The sequence below is a fragment of the Microtus pennsylvanicus genome, chromosome 6 (genome assembly GCF_037038515.1).
Source record: "Microtus pennsylvanicus isolate mMicPen1 chromosome 6, mMicPen1.hap1, whole genome shotgun sequence".
Taxonomy (NCBI): Eukaryota; Metazoa; Chordata; class Mammalia; order Rodentia; family Cricetidae; genus Microtus; species Microtus pennsylvanicus.
The window spans coordinates 57997741-58023556 of NC_134584.1; the positions used below are offsets into that span (position 1 = coordinate 57997741).

The 25816-nt window shown below is 46.8% G+C and overlaps 1 protein-coding gene across 1 annotated transcript in view; it reads left to right on the plus strand.

The window, feature by feature from the left end:
• Window positions 1-25816, plus strand: part of Thbs4 (thrombospondin 4) — a 46155-nt gene that overhangs the window by 15976 nt on the left and 4363 nt on the right. Inside the window, exons 3-17 of the mRNA XM_075976319.1 lie at window positions 1645-1892; window positions 4220-4328; window positions 4889-4971; window positions 5299-5350; window positions 5572-5774; window positions 7062-7199; window positions 9925-9993; window positions 12844-12996; window positions 17097-17201; window positions 17425-17532; window positions 17775-17934; window positions 19650-19768; window positions 21224-21276; window positions 24054-24247; window positions 25124-25302. Of these exons, the coding sequence (XP_075832434.1) occupies window positions 1645-1892; window positions 4220-4328; window positions 4889-4971; window positions 5299-5350; window positions 5572-5774; window positions 7062-7199; window positions 9925-9993; window positions 12844-12996; window positions 17097-17201; window positions 17425-17532; window positions 17775-17934; window positions 19650-19768; window positions 21224-21276; window positions 24054-24247; window positions 25124-25302 (1973 nt within the window). The remainder of the gene's footprint in view (window positions 1-1644; window positions 1893-4219; window positions 4329-4888; window positions 4972-5298; window positions 5351-5571; window positions 5775-7061; window positions 7200-9924; window positions 9994-12843; window positions 12997-17096; window positions 17202-17424; window positions 17533-17774; window positions 17935-19649; window positions 19769-21223; window positions 21277-24053; window positions 24248-25123; window positions 25303-25816) is intronic.

Consider the following 25816-nt stretch of genomic DNA (forward strand, 5'->3'; position numbering starts at 1 on the left):
AAAATTCATGAGACACTCTGAAATTATGCAACTAGCACTGACAATTTTCTCTGGAATGATGCATATATATATGCATTTATATATATACATTTTCTGAAAGATGATATACTTGCAGCTTCCTTTTGCTTTTTATTCAATAAAATACCAAGAACATATTTTTATTCTTTTTGTATAAAACTTTTATTTTTTACAAAGGTTTACTTTTATTTGCTGTGAGTGTTTATCTGTATGGATATGCACCACATGTATGCCTGTGGCGTTCACAAAGTCCAGAAGAGGGCATTGAATTCCAGAGCTAGAATTACAGAGAGTCATGAATTGTCATGTAGGTGCTGGGAACCCAAACCGGTGCTCCTAACCACTGAGCCGTCTGCCCAGCTCCGGAACTATCTCACAGGGACTTGGTTTAGGGTTGTGCTTCAATCTAAGGAGCCCATCGTTCTCAGATGCACATGCTGTGCAAAGTGTTCATTAACAGAAAGATTTTAAATGAGTATTATTTAACATTTTTTACTACATTTCATCATTTATTGTGTGTGCTGATGCATGTACATCAATAGAAAATAATTGTAGCAATTGGTTCTCCACTTTGACAATACAAGTCATCAGTCTTGGCAACAAGAATGCGTATCCACTGAGTCATCTCTATGGCCCTGAAATGAACGTTCTTTCCTTTTTAAAATATTGGTTTGAATTTAATTTTAGTGCTCTCTCTCTCTCTCCCCGTGTGTGTGTGTGTGTGTGTGTGTGTGTGTGTGTGTGTGTGTGTGTGTGCGTGCACCTGGAATTATCTTGGCAGGCTCATCAAGATCTTGGAAACAAATCATTTTCGTTTTTCTAGAAAAACTCAGGCAGCAACTCTTCACTCACAAAAGGTTGGCTTTCAGGACCAGATTTTAGCTCCGGTCCTAGCATATTCAAGACAACAATGGAAAACAAAAATGCAAAGCTGAAAGCCAGAAAGTTTTAATTCTTGTTAGGTCTGCATTTGGGAGAACAGAAAGGAAGGTCACGGTCGTATGTCTCTGTTTTCTAGACTGTTAGGGATGGGGTGCTGAGGGGGCAATGCTACATCTAAAGTGTGATGTGAGATACACTTCCAAAGCCCTAGCTGTGCCCTGAAACACATGGCGCTGGGGCTACGGTCTCAGTCCTGCCGCTTACACTGATCTGAGCAAGCTCCTTCGGTTATCTAAGCTTCGCTCGCTGCCCCAATGCTTAGTCTAGTCTCATGGGGTTGCCCTACGCCATCACAGCAACCGAGAACAGCACTCATTGTCCTGAAGTGTTCGCCGGTACTTGTGCTTGGTGAGTTACTGAATGCATACCTTTAGGAACGTTCGTGAATTTTATCTGACTTTCCGATGGGGGATGGCTCTGTCTATTCATTAAAGTTGTGGTGTTTATTTTTGGATTTGCTTGCACCCTCTGTTTTTCCATCCTCACGAAACACCCCCAGAAGGAAGGACGGTCACCTGATGGTACCGCACCATGCCAAGGATTGGCACACAAAAGGTGGTAACTTAGTATTTGCGGTTACCACCCACATTCTGTCCGGTGGTCCAGCCCTCTGACCAAAAGAAGGTCAGTTAGCCAGAACCGCCTCCCTTCCTCTCATCGCGTCTTTGCTTGTTTTGGCTCCAGCCATCCTCCGCTACCTGAAGAACGATGGGAAGATCCATTTGGTGGTTTTCAACAACTTGCAGCTGGCTGATGGGAGGCGCCACAGGATCCTCCTGAGACTGAGCAATTTGCAGAGAGAGGCCGGCTCCATAGAACTCTACCTAGACTGCGCCCAGGTGGATTCCGTGCGCGGGCTCCCCAGAGCATTTTCCGGCCTTGCCCGGAACCCGGAGTCCATTGAACTGAGAACATTCCAGAGGAAGCCACAGGTAGGAACCCACAAATAACTCTCCAAGGTGGAAAATGGGTTTCCATGGCCCCAGGTAAAAAGGCCTGTGGCAAGGAAGACATATCAGCTCATCGCTGCTGGTCCAATGCTATGATTTAGAGTCACTTGTGGAACTGCAGAACATTTGTTAGCTAGCCCCGCCCCCAAGAAAAATGAAATCAGAACCTGAAGTTCTGGTATCTAGGCATCAGTATTTTTAAAATCTCATATTTAATAGAAAGTCAAAATTGAGAGCTTCTGTGTCTGGTGAAATAAGTAGATTGTTGGGAAATGGCTTTTCAAACAATTTTTAAAATTTAAAAGGAGTAGCAAAAATTAATTAAATTATCTTTGTCTAATAGAATCATGTATTTTCATTCCTTTTTAAAGTTATTATTTATTATTTTGATGCAAATAACCAGGAATGGTTGAAAATTACCAAGCACAAGAAACATCATTTTCCCACAGATATTCGCAAATCTTTTGCTAACAAAGATTAGCTTAATGATGGCTCTGTTCAATGAAGTCTCAAAAAATTCACCAACTCTGTCTTCTGTTTTATGCCATGTTGGTGGGAGTTTTTAGTTGTCCAATCACCAAACCTGCTATAGAAATTGTCACTTTTTTTCATTTTTTGTTGTATGTATGTATATATGTATTATGTAGTATGTATATGTATGTGTAATATGTATATTGTGTATGTGTATATGTATGTGTGTTATGTGTGTATATATGTATGTGCATTATGTATGCATATATGTGTGTTATGTGTGCATATATGTATGTGTGTTATATATGTATATGTATTATATGTGTTTGTGTGTTATGTATGTATATATGTATTGTATGTATGTGTGTGTTATGTATGTATATATGTATTTAGCTGTGAGATGCTTTGATTCCTATAAAGAACTGGTGGCCATTTTTTGTCCTTTGTGATGGTTTAGATCTAGTCACAGTTCTTGATCTGGCAGAGGAAGGAACACCAGCACCAGTCACCAGATTCCTCTGTTTGGCCACCATGTCGTGGTCTCCTGGGCCTCCACACTCATTTTACACTTCCATTTGGTTATTTTGTTGTGTGTGCTGTCTACATCCAGCAGAGGCAGGGGGAGAGACACAGGTTTCCTCAGTTGTAGGACTGCAGTAACGTTTTAGGTGGTGATGTGAGAATTCTAAGCTGGTCCATGCGTGTTGGAAAGCATTGTTAAACAGAAATTCCAAAAAGGTTGAAATCTACCGGGAATATTTTGGTTTTGTTCTGATTTTTAGTAAGTTATATAAAAAACTGTCTAAATTTATATAGAGAAGACAGTTAATGACTAGAAATATGTGATTGACTTCATTTCTGAGGCCCCCAAATCACCCAAGAGTGAATGACAGTCACATTTCCGCCGCTGATCACTTTAAAGATTGGTGTCTACAATCAGATCAGTTGCTAAAAGTCAGGACCCAGTCACCCCAGGTCAACACAAACTATACTCAGAATTTTCCCCAAAGTTCTGCCTTCTTAGACCATCTCAGGGACCTTAGAGCCTTGGTCTTCGTGGTCACACTGTCCAGTTAGTCAACAAATTGACTTGTTGTAGACATTGAGGACACCATCAAAATCAGAACTACCTGAAGTCCTGCCTGTCCAGACCACACAGCCTGACATTCAATTCAGTACTTGTTACTGGGTTGAATCTTGACAAATTTTAAAACCAGAATTGCTCTACAAATGCTTAATTTTCAAGACAACGATGATCACGACACGTTAGCAGCTGACATGAACTTTCTATCATAGTCACATAGAATCCCTGAGTATAAGATGAAAGAGTCAGGAGACCGACATTGTGGCCAACAAGGAGAGCCTGACAGAAGGAACGTGGCAGTTCTGTGACAAGTTCCTGGTGATCTCAGAATATAGCCTTACTCACTCCTGTAGCCAAGAAAGTCAAAGCTTGCTGTGACAACCTGGAGCCCAGACACCCTAAGAACAGCCCTGCTGCAAACTGAATCATTATTTTATTGTAACCTAAACTCTATAAGCAAATTCCAGGCAGTCCTTGAGAGGCTGCCACAGGCTGGCATGTTTACTGTGATGGAAAACACCCTTTCAGATGCCAGTGTTTTCCTAGGCAACTGGCTACTTTCACACTTGCTTCAGTCCCAAAGGTGGGGCACACAAGGCTTTCGGGGAAATGTGAACCTACAGAAATGATGTAAATGCCTGTGTCCAGTACACAGGGCTACTCTGTTAGCAAAGTATGGTTCTGCAGGCACATTGGCTTTAGAACAGCGGCAGTGATCTGTGGTATGCATGCAATTGTTTTTGTTTCCTCCTAGGACTTCTTGGAAGAGCTGAAACTGGTGGTGCGTGGCTCGCTCTTCCAGGTGGCCAGCCTACAAGACTGTTTCCTGCAGCAGAGTGAGCCTCTGGCTGCCACAAGCACAGGTGTGGGCTTCCGGGTAGTGTACACACACCCAGCAACACAGACACACGTCCAGGCCCCTAAAGGGGCTGGGTCCCCTCGCCCAGATGTGTGCTGGCAACGTGGCGGCCCCAGAGAATGCATCTGTACAAATCAGGCTCTTGGGAAAAGCCCAGGCCAAGGAATCTTTTCGCTACTCTTTTATTTTCCTAACTCACACAAATTTAGACCAACCAGCAGCATCCGTTCCATTATTTTGTTAGAAGAATTAGATGAATTGTCATAAATTGAATTCAGATATTCTAAGTGTTTAATAATCTTGTCATAGCGATTTTCACTCACTTAGAAATGAGTGTCACCAACGTGACGTGGAGGTGTATGCCTGTATTCCCAGTACTCAGGAGGCTGTGGCAGGAGGGTTGCCAGTTTGATACCAGCCTGGGCTATACAGTAAGACCCTGCTTGAGAAAAGCCATAGACTAGGGATGTAACTTGGTGATACAGTATTGCAGAGCATATACCAAGTAGTGCAGAACCCAAGTGATGCTGGCTGAATGTTCCTCACCTTTGGCTGTTCCTACAGGAGACTTCAATCGACAATTCTTGGGTCAAATGACACAGTTAAACCAACTTCTTGGAGAGGTGAAGGATCTTCTGAGGCAGCAGGTAAGAAAACAGAGGCCATCACTAGTCAAGCCTGAATATTATGATAGCAACTTTCTGTGTTGGTGGGAGAAGGGGCAGGCCCGCACAGGCAGGGAGGGACTTTGCCCTGAGCCACACCTCACATAGCTCCACACAGCCCACCAGCCCAAGGCTCAGTTTTGTAAATGGCAGCATGCTTGCAGTGAGCCTCCATAGCCAAGGAAGTGGGGGAGCCATCGCAGGCTCCTTGAGTACTGTGGGAACCTTTCTTGGACAGTTGTACAAGGATGCTTTTATTTTGCTTTATATCAAGTATTCCTTTGCAATATTTTCCTTCTGCTTCTAAAGGTCAAGGAAACATCATTTTTGCGAAACACTATCGCTGAATGCCAGGCTTGTGGTAAGTGCTTCTGTGGTGACCGGGGCGTTCCGAGTGGGGCGTTGCGGTGCAGACTAACTAAGGATCTGAAGTGTGGCCACCCGACTGTAGCTTCTGGTCGTTCTGCGCAAGAATCGATGGGAGCGGGAGGGGAGTCCCTGAGGAAGCCAAATTTTGTTTTGTACCCTATATATCCCACATGAATTAATAATCCTGTGGATTGAACTGGTCTTGTTTTCCAGGTCCTCTGAGCTTTCAGTCCCCAACCCCAAACACACTGGTGCCCATCGCTCCTCCTGCACCCCCAACTCGCCCAACACGCCGCTGTGACTCCAACCCTTGCTTTCGAGGCGTCCGATGTACAGACACCAGGGATGGTTTCCAGTGTGGCCCCTGCCCGGATGGATACACAGGGAACGGAATCACCTGCTCTGATGTTGATGAGGTAAAGGCTCCGCTGGACAGAGAGGGGCTCCCCGGGGCCTCTCCCTGTGGATTAGGGGCCACCTGAGTTGTCCTCCAGCTCCAAAGAACTGCTTCCTTACGGATGCTTGGAGTCCTCAAGATACCATGGGTTGCAGCAGGAAGGTACAACACACAATTGTGGCCATGGTTGTTACCTTCTCCATGTTTCCAGCTTTTTTATTTGGCCACCTTGTTACACTGCTGAAGTTTCTACTTCCCACTCCAACAGCTGTGTTGATTGTTTCTCTGACACAATCTAGATTAGAAATCTATATTAAAAATTTGCTCATATCAGTCAGTATAAGGGTCCTTGTCCCAGAAGTTGTGGTAGCTTTCTTTGAGCTTCTTAGAAGACAAGAGCAGAGGGAATCTCACAGCAAGCAGCTCCGTTAAGGAGCATGCAGGCGGTACAGACAGAGCTTCAGGGAAAGCTAGCAGAACCATCACCCAGCCCCGAGTCTGGTCCTGTATCGGTGTCCATAGCTGGTAGCAAAACTGCCCCAAATGTGCCTTTGCCTGCACCCACAAGAAGGCTGAAGAGAGAAGCTGAGGGGCGGCCCCTCTCAGGTGGGTCCTTCAGGCTAACATCAGTTTGGCTGACCACTTCCCCAAGTAATACGAAGTTAGGCTGGTCTCCAGGGGACCCAAGTTGGAAAACAGATAACTGCACATGTTCCGCAGAACTGTATCTGGTTTTTATCGGTGAGCTGGGATTTTCCTCCTTCTTGAAAGGGCAGGAAATGCTCATGTTTTTTACATTAGTTAAAGTTTGCTTTTTAAAAAAAAAAACAAAAATAGATATCAGAACCCATCTCGTAGGCTGCATCTTTTAAGTGGCCTCAGAACAGTCCTGGACTCGAGAAGGCAGAGAGGCAGCCCCTCCCTGAAGGATGCTATTCAGTTGTAGAAACTCCCTGCCCTGTCTCAGTTTCCCAAGGTCTTTTCATGAAAGGATCCCACATAGGGGTCATTTGAAAGCCCCCTACTGACTGATGCAGGGAATTGTTGGAATGTTGGGGGCAGGGGGTGGGGAGGGAGACTGGTTAAAGACTATTTTGATATTGACTGAGCACTGTCTGTAACATAGTGAACAGGGCAACCCCAACTGGAGGAATGCGGGATTCAACACATAACTGTGAAATTGAAAATTTTTAATTTCCATTTGTCATTATTTTCTTTGCCCCCAGAATATAAAGGAGTAAATTAGCATGTGCAAGTAGACAATGGAAAGTTCCAGAACTAAAGACTGAACACTTTCTTTCCCCAGTGCAAATACCATCCCTGCTATCCAGGTGTGCGCTGTGTGAACTTGGCTCCGGGCTACAGATGCGAAGCCTGCCCAGTAGGCTTCACGGGGCCCATGGTGCAGGGCGTCGGGGTCAACTTTGCTAAGACAAACAAGCAGGTTTGTGAACAGAACTTTTCATTTCAGACAACTCCCCAGTTTCCCAGCATAACCCTTTACTACCTTGAGCAGCCAGTGCCTGGTGGCGTATCGTGGTATACGGCGAGCCAATAGGGGAGATTTTTGACTCATTTCTGGGAGCGTATGCCCTAAAGTCTGGAAGGACGAAGCTGTTAAGGTTGGGATAACAGAGTTTGGCTAGGAAAGCAGAAAATGTGGAATAGCAGATGTGCGGTGTGATTTCAAACTTCCTCTGTTGATCGCCTTTGGATATCTTGTCCTGCGGAATAAATTGAGAACCGGAGAGGCAAATCAAAGCTTGGGGAAATGAGATCACTTTACAGGACTGCTGTTGCTATAAGATGAGAGGGTTTGAGGAGTCGAGATAATCCCCGAGGACGCCTACCCTTTTCCTTATGTAAGCTGTAAATTGCCAGAAAGCACCTCAGTACGGCATGACAGTCCCCATTTATCTCCAAATGTTCTACTCTGTCTGGTCATTATTTAACCGACTGGCTGAGAAATACTTTTTGATGTTTTCAGCCCTTAAAGATGGTTGGTCTATAAATATATTTTACTACCTTAGGGAAGTGATTAGCTTTGAGGAAGGGCAAGGGGGTCATTATTTCCTTGCTGCTTATCAAAGCATTCTGGAGGGGATCCTTTTCCAGGCTAGAAAAAGAAAGCAACGGACAGAGGAATGACAAGCAGCCAGCGGGTAATGAGCCAAGTTTTGCTTCTCTTCTAAGAACAAAATCTCTCAGACTAAGCCAAGGAAAATAGACAAAATGTCATATAAAATGCTTGATATAAGCTGGTAAGGAACACTTCCCAGTAGATGTCTGGCTATGAATATATATATGGATTTCTAACCCTAACTGTGTGTGTGTATGAAGGAGTCACTTTGCTGGAATTTTATAATAAATTTTAATCGCTTGCCAAGGGCAGTGAAATCAAGGAAGGCAGTGTTTCTAGGCTGTCAGGGACGTCGGTGTCAGCACACCAGCTCATGCGCATCATGAACTCAGGAGACCTTGTCTGTATGTATTTATCCTGTGTAAAGCTAATGTGCATAGAGAACATCCCTCTCCACAACACAGAGATGGACAAACATCAGTAGCTCAAAGGAGCAAGAACATTTGACTTCAGCTTTGGGACACGCTTGACAGAGGTAAAAATTGTCTCCCATGCAGGACAGCACCAAGTTTACACCATTTACAGTTAAAAACTCCAAGTCTGTGTTGCCTCTAAAACAGTTATTAGCATAAAACATAACTATTAACATAAAGCATAAAACCTTCTTGAAGCAGTAACATCGCAGAGCTGTGGCCAATAAGCACACCAGAGTGTGCAGACACCCAACATCAAGGCCAGTGGGATTTTGCCCAAAGGCAAAATCAGGGCTACTACAAAGATGTGATGAAGGAACATGATGCTCATAAAGCACATAGAAAGGACCCGTGCTATGGTGAAAGGAAAGGGTACTGTTAGGGAAACAGACCAGTGTGAGCAGTATCCAGATGAAGCTATTATCAGTGTGTGTGTACGTGGCTTTAAGGCTTACCACTCTGCACCCAACAATCGATAATGGGACTCACACCTGGGAGAAGCTCATTCCTCTCCCATCAGTCAGCGGTGGCCCTTGCTTCTTTGTCTAGGGGGAGGATCCCACGGAATTTCCTCCCTGCCATGGTAATATAGCCATCGATATTGCTATTCTCCTGGTCTTGTTTATGCAGCCATCTCTAGGAGAAACTGTTTCCACAGAGGATTTCATAATATCCTGGCTCTTACCATATTTCCATCCCCTCTTTTCAGATGTTCTCTGAGCCATAAATACAGGAGTTATTTATTTATACTTATGCATATGCATACATATATGTGCTTGTAACAAATATAATAAAAGAAAAAGGAGCTATCAACTTGAGAATAGGGGCCATGGGAATGTCTAAGGGAGGAGACCCCAGAGGGGCTAGAGGAAGGAAAGGCAAGGGAAGTGATGTAATTCTACTTACATTAAAAATATTTCAAAATAAATAAACAAAAAGCTCAATAAATATATCTTTTTAGGAAAGGGAAAAGGGGTATTACCAATTAAAAGTATAACCACTGAATTTAATAGCTCAATAGATGACATGTGTATGAAAATGTCACAATGAGACTCATTATGCATACTTAGTATATGGTTAAAAAACAGTTTTTAAAAACTCACTCAAAGGGTGAAACAGATTAGACCCCACTAACTTGCAGTTCACAAGCTAAGGGGCGAGTCTGAAAACACCTCTCAGAATTTAGTGACAGTACATACAATAAGCAAGAGGCCATGGGCCTAAAGGAACCATTACAGGAACACCCATGTTTTATCTGATGGTAGACCCAAAGACAGACTGGAAATAGCAGAACTGGAGGGAAGCTGAGAACTTTCCAGAATTGAAGGGAGATGGGCATCCTCAGAAGTATGCTGGATATTGGGCAGGAAGGAAAGGAAATATGACGTAAGACCCTGGAGTAGATAATTTATGTCGTCTTCTCTGAACGGCTTTAAACTGTGTGAGGACAGTTAGCATCTGCAGTTAGATTAAGTGGGCAAACGCCTAGGGAACAACATCAATCCTCCCTTGACATCCTACCCGTGAGTCTCCACCCAGAAGTGGCAAGACAGGAAAACCCTGCACCTCTCTTGTTTAAGCAGTAGTCTGAGATATCTTTGAACTTTCGTACCTAGGTGTGCACTGATGTTGACGAGTGTCGAAACGGAGCGTGTGTTCTGAACTCTGTCTGCATCAACACTTTGGTAAGCATTTCTCATAGCAGGTTCAGAGGTGGGTGGGTGGGTGTGGAGATCATAGCTCCAAACACGTAGGCCATATGCACATGTAACATTTCGTGGTAGAACGAGGGCAAGTCTGTGCTGAAAGCCTGTTTACTGAAGGAGTTATTTTAGAATTCGTTTTTATATTAAAAAGCCAAGTTCTTCATCCTTTGTCAAATTTTTTCTGTTCGTTGACAATTAGTTCCTGTTCTCATCACTGACGAAACCCAGCTAAGGAAGGAAAGCTTCTTTGGGCTCCTATCCACTGTGGCAGGAAAAGGGTGGCAATGACAAAGACTATTCTGTGCCGTGTGGCAGCTGGTCGCCATGTGCCCACAGGCAGGAAGCAAAGATGGAAAAATGCAGGCCTTCAGGTAGCTCTGTCCTCTGCCACCTTCCTGGATGGAACCCCTGAGGCTCAGACTTGGGCTACCTTCCTTGGTTAAACCCTCCTGGAAACGCCTCATATTATCCACCAAGAGCTGGGTCTGCACGGGGATGCCAAAGCCAGTGAAACTGATGGCGAAGCTCGGCATGGTTCACCTGAAGAGCCTGTTAGGTTCTGTTAATGGTTCCAGATTTTACTGGTAGCTATGGGATCATCAAACAGTAGTAGTTTTTTATTTCTTTTAAAGAAAAATTTTCAAAAAGTCATTTGCATTTAATTTAAATGCTTAGCACTTAGGGAAGTCTGTAATTTAAATAATTTGGGACAGGCTTTATTCCAGAAGTTTCTATTAACCGTGTGAACATTAAAGATGGAGCGGAGTAGAATAACAACAAAAGAATAACCTGAATCTTCTCGGTTACCAAAACGTTTACAAAAGGACGTCTTTCTAACGCACCATAATTCTCTGGGAAAGCTGGTTAACTCCCATCTCATTCTCTTGCAAGCAGAAGTCCTCTATAAACATCATCACTTCCTTTAGTTCTCAAGAGAGCCCGATGAGTGGACAGTAGTATTGGTGCCCAGTTTATGGACTAAGGCTGCTGCGCAGGGATGTTGCGCAATTACGCTGAGGCCACACATCTCCTTAGGTTCCTGGTCCTGCTGTCAAGCCTGAGGCATTCGCCAGTATGCTATGACCACTTGGGAACATAGTGGTACTTATGCCTTTTAGATTTTTTTCCAGGACAAAGCTTGGTATAAAGGTAATTACAGAAGCCACCCAGAGAGAGGAAAAGCGGACAATGGATAGAATTCCAGAGAACCCCAAGATGAGGGGGTAGGCAAGAGAAAAAAGAGCAGAAGCCATGAAAAGGAAGGAGTTGACAGTATGCCCAACAAACTGACAGATTATTCCAAAAATCACTGATGAAAGGACATCAGCCTTGACAGTCAAGGTCAACAGTCACTAAAATTAGCTAACTGTCGATTAGCCAGGCAGTTGAGCTTCGTGGGTGAATACAGTCTGAGGTGCCATCATGCAGTTGTACTGACCATACTTAAGTGATGTATTTATGTGTAAAATAAATATTCAAAATGAAGGGTGAAGGCCACACTTGTAATACCAGCACCTAGGGGCCTGAGGCAGCAGGTTCACCCTAAGTTCAAGACCTAAAAACAAAACAAAGAAAGGTCATTACAATGAGGTGATAGCCATGCTGTGTAAATTAACTGTGGTAATTACTTCACAGTGTAGATATCATCGCACTGAAAAGTTTAAGTAAGTACGATTTCTGAGCCGGCGAGATGGCTTGGCAGGCAAAGGTGCTCGCTGCCAAGCCTAACATCCTGTGTTCGATTCCTGGGACCTACCTGGTGAAAGGAGAAAATTGACTCCCATAGGCTGCCCTTTGATTTCCACACACACTTCATGGCACTTACATCCTCCCTCCAAAGAAACCCGCAATGTATATACTTTTATTTGCTAGTTGAATCTCAATAAAACTGAAAATATTTAATAAGAAAAACACTTTGAGGGGCTGAAAAATGGCTCAGGGGTTAGGAGCACTCGCTGCTCCTGCAGAGGACCAGGATTTGGTTCCCAGTATCCCCACGGAGGCTAACAATCTGTAACTCCAGTTCCATAGGACCTGACACCCTCTTCTAGTCTCTGGAGGCACCAGGCATGCGTGTGGTGCACATACAAATGTGCAGGCGAAATATTCATACACATGAAATAGATCAATGGATATTAAAAACAACTCTGAAAATTGTGTGTATTGATATATTTTAATAATTAAGTCAGGCAGGGGTGGTGCACGCCCTAATCCCAGGACTTAGGAAGCAGAGGCAGGCAGATCTTTGTGAATTTGAAGCCAGCCTGGTCTACAGAGTGAGTTCCAGGACAGCCAGAGCTACACAAAGAAACCCTGTCTTGAAAAACTAATAATAATAACAACAATAAAAAGTCCTCTTTAGCCCCGTGAAGAGCTCTGTGGAGCCAACAGCTTCTTTGGTTCTTCCCAGGTAACCTACCTCATCAGAACTTCTCAGGGCAAACCATCACCGTGTGTATAGAAGCCAAAGGAACTGTTATTTTTTAACTTACCCTTTTAAGCAGGCCAAACCCCTATCCCCAGAGTGAACTCTGTCATTTTGCCTCCCAGCACCTCACTGCAAACTTCAGCCTCTCCCCTTTACTCCTGCGGTGGTACTGGAAAGTCACCATCCTGACTTCTCCATCTCCAGTCCTGGTTCTCTAATGACTGTGTGTCCAGCTGCAGCTTCCCACCTGGTGGCAGGTTTCCCAGCATTCACAGGAGGTTATGAGACACGCATGTGAGCAGAAACCTATGGGTCGTTATGCTCGAGCCTCATAACCGCCGAGTGGAGACAAATGATCTTCACCCACCTCTGGCTTAGCATCTCATCTTTGTCCCTTGTAGGGATCTTACCGCTGTGGGCCTTGCAAACCAGGGTACACTGGCGACCAGACAAGGGGCTGCAAGGCTGAAAGAAACTGCAGGAACCCAGAGCTGAACCCATGCAGCGTGAATGCGCAGTGCATTGAAGAGAGGCAGGGGGATGTGACCTGTGTGGTAAGCTCTTGATGCACTTGACTGTCTTCCTCTTTCCTTTGAAACACTGCTCTCCCCGGTATCTACTTGCTTCAGGGTCAAAGTGTGCCAAAACGTAAAAGCTGTAGTCCAGACCAGCAGAATGTATTATAACTGGCTCAGTTAGGTTTCTGAGCGACAGTCTGGGGCCCCTCTGACCTTGATCTCTGCCCTTTCTCTACCTCTTGGCCAAGGAGCAATTAGCCATGTGGGTAACTGGATGGTGGAACCCCTACCAGGATACCAGTTCCCTATGGTCTTCTGTGGAAATTTTGCATAAAATGTCAACGGCTGAGAGGTGGGAGAGCCCCCCTTCCCTCCTGCTCTGTCCTCTGTTTATGCTTTATGGCATCCCAATTGACATTCATAACTGTCCTCACCTTTAGACGTCCTATGTTACTGTGGTCTCATACTCTGGGGCTGGGTGGGAGTGTATAGGTGGATGAGAAGAATAATGGAAACTAAGAACTCTCAACCCTGCTCTAGGCACAGCTCAGTGCATGGTCAGTCTTTCTATCTGCTCTTAGCTGAACCCTCTATAAAGAGACCTTTCCCCACAACCCATTCCCAGAGCTAGAACTGGAGTCCTCAGGGACCTTACACACTAGCATCTCAGCTGCCTTGGGTTGCTCTTTCTCTATCAGGGGTCTCCAGGCACACAGTAAGGAAGCTTTGTCCATGGTGAGCTCCTTTGAGTAGTGTAAAAAATATCCCTCAAGGACAGGGGCAGGTATCATGGCACATGCACACACACACACACACACACACACACACAATGCCACTTGGGAGGTAGAGGCAGGCCGGTCTCTGTGAGTTCAAGGCCAGCCTGTTCTACACAAACTTTGGGTCATAGAGAGTTAATTTCAGGCCAGCCAGAACTGCACAGTGAGACCCTGTAAGATAGATAGATAGATAGATAGATAGATAGATAGATAGATAGATAGATAGATAGATAGACAGATAGACAGATAGACAGATAGATAGACAAATTTACACTTCTTTAGCTTTCTGGCTGGAAACTTCCTCAGTCATCTTATCACTTTTCAAATTAGAAAATAAGACTGAAAAGTTTCTTTTAAAAAAGTATAATAAAGTCAGCCTTCATATCAGTGCCAATATTCTAGGGTGAGTTCCTTAGAATGCTCTGTCAGAGAAAGAGAAAGAACCAAGCCTTCCCCTAATCCTGATGGTTGGCTGAGCTATTACATACATATACTTCTTTTAAAAGTCATTCAAAAGTAAGTGTATATCTGTGCTTAAATTCTCATTTTCTGTGAGCAAATTGACGGCTCCTCCGGGATGGTGGGTGATGGGGCTCTTAATATGTTTTTGAATTTGTAATAAGGCACAACGACAGATGGTAAAGGATTAATAAACTCCGTGTGACTACTAAAATAATTTAATCTGCCAGAAAATGGCTCATTAAAAATGTATTTGTTCCTAGAGGAAATTTTTTCCCCATTAAAAAATGAGTGGAGGACCGGACCCACGGCTGAACCTTCCAGGCCCTGTGAAGGTGCTGTGGAGTCCTTGAATGGGAGGGGCTCTGGGGAGGGGCCTCAGGCACGGGGGTGGGGCTGACTCGGGCTACACAGGGAGAGCAGAGGAGGGGGACACATATTGGGGCGCCAGGTATGTCACAGGCGGGAAAACACCTTACTGCTATTCTATTCTGTTCTACACTGCTGGTCCTGACTCTTCAACTTTCTCCCGCCTCTTCTCTCCTGTCCGTTCTGGTCCCCGTATTGGTGGCTCTCAGGCTTTCTGTGTGCCGTCTGCTCTCTTTCTTCTGCTCTCCCTGTCCTTCCTCACCCCACCCCCGTTCCACCCCTACTCCTTCCTCCCTCCTCCCTCACCCCTTACCCCCCTCCATCCCTTACCCCCTTGCACTGGCCCCCACCTCACACCTGACAGCTCTTAGTAAGGGTTCCCTCTATCTTAGTGAGTCAACATTCTGTCTCGGGGCACCTTGGATACTCAAGGGAGAACTCAAAAGTGTGCATTAACCAAATGCAAGGGCTCAAAGTCGAAAGGCTTGAGGTTAATGCTCCAAGTTCTGAGAGCTTGGTCAAGGCGCTGACCCAGGTTGAGCTCATGTGAGTCTTGCATGAAAAGGGACAATGATGACCTTGCAGTGTCTTCTTAAGGACTGGAGAAAATGGCTGGGAAAATCCACCTTAGAAAAACTGTTGGCAGATAGGCTAAAGAAATGACTCAGCAGGCAAAGGTACCCTTCACCAACCACACACACACACACACACACACACACACATACACACACATATACACACAAACACATACACACACACAAACACACACTTTTAATCCCCTGTCCTTCCAGGCAACACTGTAAATGTAATTTTAAAAACTGAAACAAAATTGTAAGCCTTTGGATTGAGGCTTACTGCCGGCTTTCTGGGCATCAGGATGCTCAAGGTGACATCCCAGAATGGAAGGTACACAGAGCCAGTACTGGCCACACTGTGGGGAACCACCTCTGTTCAAAGAGAGGGATGTAAACAGAGATAGAGCATCTTAAACTTTCCTTCTTTGGGTGGAAACTGACCCAGAAAAACAGATTCAGATACAAGCCTGTGGCTCAAAAGTGGTGAACGCTGCAGCCCCCCAGCCCCCTCGGTCTTGATTTCAGAAAAGAGGAGACGAGTTGGACGGTCATGTGGAGAACACTCGGAGCACAACCCCAAGTTAGGAATACCTTTGGGTCTGGAGAGATGGCCCAGAAGTTAAGAGCACTTGCTGCTCTTTGGAAGACCTCTGTCTTCCAAATTTTCAACACTGTGTGTGTGTGTGTGTGTGTGTGTGTGTGTGTGTGTGTGTGTGTGTGTGTGTGTTACAACTCCCTGTAACTACAATTCTAGGGGATCTAATGTCCTCGTCTGCTCTTCTGGCTTCTAAGGGCACCTGCACATTCATGGTACACATATAGACTCTCAAGTGCACACTATACACATTAAATTGATAAATCAATGTTTGGACCCAGAATTCCATGAGCTAGAGTACACACGTAGAAGGACAAACGCACTGAAGTGACCTGAGTCAGCACGGTCAGCCACAGCAAAGCTGTCGGAAACCTGACGCCCGCAGTGGAAAACCAATAAAGTCAGTCGAGGCCTGTCCAGTGCAGCCTTGTCTCTAGCAGAGCTGTGACTACTCAAAAGAACAACATGGATGTCCATGGGGAGATACAGGGAGAATGCCAAAATAAAATGTCACCTTGTTTGTGTAAGCTGCAGGAGAGTATAGACACCTAAATGTGTGCAGCCAGCTGAACGAGAAGACAAGAGGGCTGTGTACCTGCATGTCTGCGCACAGACCACCTCTGAGCTTGTGCACGAGAGTGGGTTGCCTTTGCTTATCTGAGTGGCAGGAAAAGGCATCAGAGGGAACGTTCTCTGTCCATCTGCCTTTGAGCCTTTGGAGCTTCGAGTCATTAAGTCTATTCCCATACAACTATAAACTGTTTTCTGCTTTTCTTGTTTTGTTTGTTAGTTTGTAGGGGTGGTTCACATAAAAACAAATAAGGCAGGTGTCTTCCTTTATTTCTTGCCACCATACCTTTTTGAGGCAGATTTTCTACTGAATCTGGAGCTCACTGATGACACAGGATTATCCGGCCAGCAGACCCTAGGGAGGCTCCAGTTGCCACCTATACAGCACTGGAATTATGGGCATGAGCATCTGCTAGCCTTTTCCGTGGGCACTGGGGACCCAAAATGTTGCTTATGCAACAAGCACCTTACTACAACTAAGGCATCTTTCCAGCCCCTGTTTAATTTGTGGGAGACAGAACCTCATATAGCTCAGGACAACTCTTAACTCACCATTTAGCTGAGGATGACATTGAACAGATTCTAATCCTCCTGCCTCCATCTCCTAGCCCTGAGGTTATAGGCATGGTCCAGCATGCTTAACACAACTGAATTGTTAAATCCCACCCACCCAGGATGTGAGGCTCCTGGATCTTCCGCTTGGGGACCCTCACACAGGGGCAGAGACCAAGTTAGTCACCTGCCTCCTTGGGGGCTGTTTTCCCAGGCCTCTAACGGACTCTCCTTTTGCAGTGTGGTGTTGGCTGGGCTGGTGACGGCTATGTCTGTGGGAAGGATATAGACATCGACAGTTACCCTGACGAAGAACTTCCGTGCTCTGCCAGGAACTGCAAGAAGGTAAGAAGAAGGGCACTTCCAAAGCTGTCTTGTATGGCTTTGGGAAGGCTCTACTGGTTCTACCTAAAAATTTTGTAGTGTCCACACCTCAAATGAAGTCAACAAAGCATCCACTTACCAAGCCAGGGAGCCACACTCAGTCTCTAGGTCAGAAATCCTTTTTTTTTTTTTTTGACACGAGACAGATGTGTGGGATGTGACTCTGAGCTCGTTTCCCCATCAGGATAACTGCAAGTATGTGCCAAACTCGGGCCAGGAAGACGCAGATGGAGACGGCATTGGAGATGCATGTGATGAGGATGCTGATGGAGACGGGATCCTGAATGAGCAGGTACCAGCTCTGTGGGGCGAGCATGCACATCGCAGCTCACCAGGGATTGTGGAAGTCAGCCTGTGAAGCCAGCCACTGAGATTAGTCATCTCACACCTTAGTCTTCGTGTGTTTGCACAGCATTGCAGCTGGCCCTGAAGAACCACGGGTGTTTAAAATATAAAACAGGCAGCCCTGGGCAGCCCCAACAGTGAGGCAGGAATAAGTCTGTGTAAGTGCCTAAACACCTTCTTGCCGTTTAGGACAACTGTGTCCTGACTCACAATATAGACCAAAGGAACAGCGACAAAGATATCTTTGGGGATGCCTGTGACAACTGCCGGACTGTCCTGAATAATGACCAGAGGGACACCGACGGGGATGGAAAAGGAGACGCCTGTGATGACGACATGGATGGAGATGGTAGCTTTGTTTACTCGGTCTTTTATTTGGAGTTCCTTTGTCCGTTTGACCTCCCTAGTGGTCCCTCTGACCTATGTCTGCTGGTCCAGTAACCCTAGATGTTTCTGGTACTTTATACTATTGGCAGGAACTCGAGAGAATACTTTCTACTAGTGTCTTGTCAGGGCTGTATGTATAGGGCATCTGACTTCCTGGCTCCTCCCCCACTTCCCCACTCCCCGACTCCTCAACATAGGAGAGGCCTGGGAATGGAGAAATGAGTAGGGTCTGTTGTGGAATATTACTTTAACTATGTAAATATGTGTTACATTTGTTTATGCTGCATTTGCTTAACTATGTATAGATGGGTTGTGTCTGTTTCACCTTGCCTGCCTAAGACACCGGATTGGCCTAATAAAAAGCTGAGTGTTTATATATATATATATATATATATATATATATATATATATATATATATATATATATCAATAGCTAGGTAGTAGCAGGATAGGTGGGACTGGTGGGTCGGGACAATAAATAAGAGGAGGAATCTAGGTTCAAAATAAAAGAGAGAACTAGGGAGAAAGACAGGGAGATGCCCAGGGCCAGGCAGGCAGGCAGCTGCCAGACAGATAGACATGGAGGAAGCAGGAAAGGAGGACACACAGAATGAAAGGTAAAAAGCCCTGAGGTAGAATGTACATAAAGGAAAACAGGTTAATGTAAGTTAAAGGAGCTTTAGAGATAAGCCTAAAGTAAGGTCGAGCATTCATAACTAATAATATCTCTCCGTGTCATGATTTGGGTGGTGGGGGTGGACCAAGAAAGCAGGCTGCAAGGGTCAGATACTGTACCCTGGCCAGGAAGATGTGGCCAGCCCCTGCCTGCTCTGGGATGTCATGGTGGCTGCACTGCCCAGCTCTGGGACTCAATCCTGGGGACTTTCTGTGAGGTCCATGCCATGGACGGCTCAGAAGCCTCATGGAGCCTGAGGAGGGCATTTTATTCCATATGGTGTCCACAGCATATGATAACTCTTGTTCAACGCCAGCCTAGGATCTGAATTTCTGAAAACATAGCACACCACTGGAGGAAACTCATTTTTATGGTTTTTTGTTTTAAATACTACCCTCTCAAACGCACACATTCACTCCCCCAGAATACACATACATTCCTTCCCTAAAGCATAGGTCTACCTTGGGTTAACTAGAGTGATCACCTCTCTGCAGTGGCATGCTGATAAACCCGTTCCGTAAAATACCCTAACCTGTGGTATTTGTCCACTTCTACAATATTGCTCTCGTCACCGTTGTTGGTTTCAAATGTCATTGAGCATGGAATTGAGAAACAGAGATTCAATAGGCCCAGGCCCAACTCATGCACACCACTGCCCAAAGGCCTTTTGTCTCCATTCAAATTTAGACACTTACAAGGTCCTCCTTCGCTGGGTTAGCCTGCCCAGTCATCATGGCCTCTTTCTCTGGATGCTGCCACAACCCTTAGACAAATTAGACAAATTAGAGTTTGTTGGATAGCTGCCTTAGAGAGCTGTTCATGCTGGACCCTCACAGTAGCCTTCCTCTGCAGTTACCTCCAGATACTGCTAAAGATGGCAAAGTAGCAACGGCCCGGCAGGAATAAGTGGCCCAGCCTGGCTTCTCATCAGCTAGGAGTCTCTATGCTCCACCCTTTTCTATAGCAGTCTCTTGACCCATGGTAGAATTCTGTTCTTGCAGGAATAAAAAACATTTTGGACAACTGCCCCAGAGTTCCCAACCGTGACCAACGGGATCGGGATGGCGATGGTGTCGGAGACGCTTGTGACAGCTGTCCCGATGTCAGTAACCCTAACCAGGTTAGTAAGACGGGGTTCACGCTGTGGACTGAACCCCCTCATGTAAAGATTTGTAGCGGCGTAAATGAATGCAGACAGATTGTAAAAAATATATACAGCTTTAATGGGGTAATAGACTTACAGTACCATGGTTCCGCAGAGAACAGGAAGCAGAAGGGGCGGCTGGGCTCACACCCAGCAGATTTATAGGTAAACATTAGCCCGAGGCAAACACGCCCACTAAGGCTGGGCTTAACCCTACAAAGATTTGCTAATGATCAACATCTGGAAAAGCCCAGCCAAGCTGTTGGCCAGTTCTTTGCTATTGTATCAAGGCTCAAGTGGAGAAATGACATATATTAGGCCTGAGAATGAGGGGACCGAAATGATCCACACAAGACGCTGATTGACAAGCACACTGATTAAGCCAATGAAAAGGCTTTTTTACTGATGGCCAGACCCAGAGTGGGCTTGTGCCTCTGAAAAATCTCTTGGTGCCAAAGCTCAGGGATGCAGAATTTTAAAGGCAAAAGCCACAAAGACTATAATTTACATCAAAGTTAGACGAAGGTCATGGTAACCTTGAAACATCCATTTTTGGCAGAGCACAGTGATTATTTTAGACATAACATGCCAATTATTTCTATTATTTGAGTTTGATTATTTTGGTTAACACATCAAGACCATGGTCAAGGGCATGGAAATCTCAAATGTGTTGCCAAGGCAGGTGTGACCATTGAGGGGAGGGGGTTAGAGGGCTGAGAACTGTCTACGCACACAAAGTCACGGATGTCAGGACAAGATGGCACTGCCTGAGTCAGGACAGGCACCCCTGAGACCCTTGGGACTCACCTCACAGCCACACAGCACTGACGATATTAATCCAAGAGCCTAGTGATGCCCAAGTTTCTCCTCTCAGGGAAACTAGAAACGCGATATGAACCTAACCGCAGGCCCCTTTAGTTCCTAAACCTATGTCTGACTCTGCAGGGACTTTGTTCCCTTTCCCATACACCCACTGCTTGGATCTCTGAGTGTGGTGCGCAGTCTGTCTCTGAAGCCCTGAAAAAGAAGAGGGGCCCTGTTACCCACCGTGCCTTAGTGCTCATGCTGTCTCAACCCCAGACTGCAGCCACAACATAGAGTCCATGTGCTTTGACCCACGCCTGTGGCTGGCTCCCTCCCCACCGAATCAGAGCCCCCCGTTTCTGCCACTATGCCACCCAGAACCCTTCCCAGGCAGCTCAGCTGGTGTGTGGGCAGCCCCTCCATGAAGCCTGATATTTTAAAAGGCTTTTTTGAAAATTCAGCATTGTGCCTACACCAATATGGTGTTGTCCTTTTGCAGTTTTATTCCACCCTAGAGCCCAAGAAACAATTCCTGAAACCCAGGGATGATGGGCCAGGCTTGCCTTCTCAGGACTAGCCCATGCAGGCAGGCGCGGCCACAAATAACGCCTTCTGCTCTCTTTGCAGTCGGACGTGGACAATGATCTGGTTGGGGACTCGTGTGACACCAACCAGGACAGGTATGGCATGCCTTCCAGCCGCAGGAAAATAGGCTGGAGATCTGGGGAGAGTGGGAATTGTTAAAGCTTTTGTTGGTGCTGTGCTCTAGGATCTCTGGGTGGATCAGGTTGCTGGGAGACAGTGGCTTCCACCTTAGCTCCAGGCCACTGTATCTATGTAGTACGTAGGGAGAGGCGGCGGTTTCAGCTCCACCCAGCGCTTTTGCAAAAGAGATGTAACATCATGGAGCCTTGCAAGATGGCTCTGGAGTAAGGCAGCCTGATGCCATTCGTGACCTAATCTCTCTGTACCTCAGTTTCGTTACCTGTAGATATATAGCCCATGGGCTGTTATGGACCTGAGTTAGCTCAGGAAAGGCGCCTTTTGTGGTTTCTGTTACACAGATGGCACCCAGTAGACCCCTTCTTTATCCTACTGGGAAAGTTCACCATCACCCCAAGAAGAGGGGCTTGCTAAGGCCCCCTGTTGCTTTATTGTTCTTGACACCTTTTCTCTTTCATGGAGAGGAATTAGTCTACGGAGGGCATTCTGCCATTTATTCTTCCTAGCCTAACACGGAGCCCTACATGAAGCCCAGGGAGGGCTGGAGACAGAAATTAGTGACAAAGCATTTGCCTAGCATGTGCAAGGCCAGGAGTACAATCCCAGCATCATCACAAAGAAAACAGAAGAGGAGGAGGGGTGGAGCAGGGGCTGGGGAACACACAAGAAAAGCACAGCAAGTGTCACTCAGCCCTGGGCTGCTGAACCCCCAGGCACTGGCCCTTCTCCTCCTTGGGACCTTGGGGGATTTTCATTCAGTTCCTGGGGTTTGTTTTTTTTTTTTTTTTTTTTTTTTTTTTTGGTTTTTCGAGACAGGGTTTCTCTGTGGTTTTGGAGCCTGTCCTGGAACTAGCTCTTGTAGACCAGGCTGGTCTCGAACTCACAGAGATCCGCCTGCCTCTGCCTCCCGAGTGCTGGGATTAAAGGCGTGCGCCACCACCGCCCGGCTAGTTCCTGGGGGTTTAACCAGGGTCTTGTCCCTGCTAGGGAAAGCACTCTACCCCCAGCTACATTTCATCCCCTCCCTCCTTGGATGATTCTTGGAGAGGTGGTTAGGACAGGTCTAAACAGGTAAAGATTCCCCAAAGGCAAAGCAAAGCATGGTTCTTCCGCTAGTTACAGACTCAGCTGACTTTGCAGAGAGACTCAGCTCCCTCCACATTGCTCAGGACGGCTCCTGCAAGGCCCCATCTTCTTCATGCTCCGTCCTTCCTGCCATGTGCATCCCAGCCTAGTGAACTCAAATATTTCCTCCATCTCTTAGAAGCCCATTGCTTCATCAGAAAAGGAGAGACAATGACCGCACTTTATAGGTTAAGCGAAAACTCAACATAATACAGAGGAAGCTCCATCCCTGGACTCAGAATGATACAGGGCCCTCCCTGGGCAACTTGTGGAAGATGGTGACTTCTGTTGGTACCGCAGCACAGGCAAGGCTGCCGGTGACACAGTCTGACATCTCTCAGAGCAGAAGGTAGGGCTGGCGCCATGACAGCTACCCTAAATGAGGTGTTGTATGCATCAAGACTGTTCCCAGTGGCAGGTCACCATGTACTCTGATTGCCATCTATAGAAGTTTCTAAAATAGCCTATCCTGCCAGCCTCTAGATATTTGCCTAAAACAAATGACTCATTCTGCAATATTTTAATTCCCATGAACTTGAGCCACACCGGGAGGGGGCTAGGATCTCCATAGAGATAGCAGGGCTCTGCGGATGGTGCTGATCTGTTTGTTCTTGTGCTATGAAAAGTGCAGAAACTGGCTTTCTCAGCCATAGTGTTCCAATGTCCATGTTGAACTCAGGCTCTCTGGGGCCCTTCTGTCCTCTGTCCAAAAAGAAGGGCTTCTCTCTGTGCCTTCTCCTAGAGGGTATAAGAGCCGTTTCTAGGACAGGACAGGCCTTGAGTGGAGCTGCGTGAGAAAAGAATCCATTCTTAACCCTCGTAACCACGTAAGGTCCCAGAAGACTCAGAGGGTCCTTCTGGAGACAGAGCGGTTGTACCGCTCCCGCATGCTGCCACCCACCACCCCTGCCACCCTGCCCTCCATCCCCCGTGGCCCTTCATCCCGGAAAGAAAAACAGTCAGGTGGACAGAGAGGGAGCTTCCTGAGGCATCCTTTAGACCAGCCCTGGGGTACAACCAGTGCACACTTACTTCTGGGGAAAGAGTGGCTCTCTTCTCTGCCACCCTCCCTGTGGCATTCAGGTCTGAGTCCTCATGAAAATCAATGCAATAGAAAACACCAGAGGACTTGGTCCCTAGAGCCAGGTGCATAGGATGGGCTTTCTACAGGTGTTGAAATTGAATCAGTCCGTCTCCAAGCTGCCCTTGGAGGTAGGTGCTGGGTTTATCGCTATCTTATAGATAAGGACTGTACCTCTCAGGTCCAGCATCAAGCCCGAGCTCACGGCTCACCAAGGCCCGAGTAAGAACTCACACGCATCTCCCCTCTCTGCCTTCACGTGTGCATTCACACTTCTTTGGAGTGAGGCGTCAGCCAGCAGTTCTTAGAGACAACAGCAGCCAGAGGAACAGAGCACAGAAATAGACTCTTATCTTCAAACAGGAAGCGGCTGGCTTCTTTCAGGAAACGGGAGCTGTGGGAGAGTTGTTTCTAAGGTTGCCTTATCAAAGAAAGGTCTGATAGGGTCTGATACAACCCCGCCTGCTGACAGCCCACCCAGACTCCTCCTTGGGAGAGTCTCTACTGAACTATAATTTTCCTCGGCAGTGACGGAGATGGCCACCAGGACAGTACAGACAACTGTCCCACCGTCATTAATAGCGCCCAGCTGGACACTGATAAGGACGGAATCGGCGACGAGTGTGATGATGACGACGACAACGATGGCATCCCAGACCTGGTGCCCCCCGGCCCAGACAACTGCCGGCTGGTTCCCAACCCAGGCCAGGAAGATAGCAACAGTAAGCTTGCTTCGCCCAGAGCTGCCTGGGACACACACGATAGCCACGGGGAGCCTTGCAGACTTTCCCAGGGCATCCTCGGCTTCCCCACTCCCCACCGGCTTCTGCTTCTAATCCGGCTTGTGTAGACAGCAGACATCTGGTAGACAGCACTCTGCAACTGGGTCAGAGCTGATCAGCCTTGCTGCTTCCTGAGCTGTCCTGGGATGAAAACACAGAGAACACAACTCAGCCACATGCTACAGATGGGTCCCGAAAGGCCCGCAGTGCAGCTCTGATCTTGCTTGCTTCTGCCCCTGGGAGTCAGAGAGAAATACACAGCCCACACACCCGTGAGGACCGGGCCGCTAAGGAGCCATGTGCACTAGGCCAGTTGTGGAATGACACCGGCAGAAAGGGCACCTCCCAGTAAAGCAAATGCAATGTGTCCCCTATTGTGCCAGCTGAGCCCAATGCACCTTCAGGGCGCATTCAACTTGGGGGGGGCACCAAAATGTGCCTTAAAGATATTCTGGTGATAGTAATTCCTGGTTTTGTGCACGTGTTAGACGTTTGCCCCATAGAAGGTCAGGCTTAAAATCTACCAGGAACGTAATGTGAACGGAAGTGTATGTCAGAACTTTCTGGGGGAAGAGTGGGAGTAACCTTTTAGGCTGATGTTATGAGAAACCCCAGGTGGTTTCAGCATGGCCTGAATGGCTGTCATGAGGGCTCCAGGATGGGGCCCAGTGAACACGGCAAATGTAGTTCTTCTCCCGACTCTGGAAAGAATCCTGGCCTGGAGGTGGGAACTTGGACGTTTCCACCCTGCCCCGCCCTCTTCTCCGCTGAGGAGGTGGGCCTCAGAGTCTCTGCCTCCTCTCTTCCCCCACTCAGATGATGGCGTAGGGGATATCTGTGAAGCTGACTTCGACCAGGACCAGGTCATCGATCGAATTGACGTCTGTCCCGAGAATGCAGAGATCACGCTGACGGACTTCAGGGCCTACCAGACTGTGGTCCTGGACCCTGAAGGGGATGCCCAGATTGACCCCAACTGGGTGGTCCTGAACCAGGTACACATTACACGTTGGTGGTAGCCCCACTCAGCCTTTCTGCCTAGGACGTTCTGAGAGTGGTGGACAGTGAATGGGGGGCATTGACGACCGCATGGTTCTCCTCTGGCCATATGTTCCTCCTGGTGGCCTTGTGGCACGTGGAAGATGGAACTAATGTTCCCCAAAACTTATGTCGCTGTTCATGGTGGCTCTTCAGCAAGTGGCTGTGATGGCCGCAGTTAGAGCCTCAGCAATATGACCCTTATCTCGTTCCTCATCTCTCCAGAAGACCGCCTCCTGCATGCGCCCCTAACTGTGCCACTGAAGAAGGCACAGGGCCTCATAGAGTCTCCAGAGTCACAAAACACATCACATTGTCTAACCAAAGAAACCTAGGGGAGAAAGGGTTTGTCTTCAATCAGAATTCCAAGTCATAGTCCATTGCTGTAGGGAAGTCAGGGCCGGAACCGGAAGTAGCTAGTGACATCACATCTGTGGTCAAGATCGGAGAGAAATGCATGCATGCATGCCT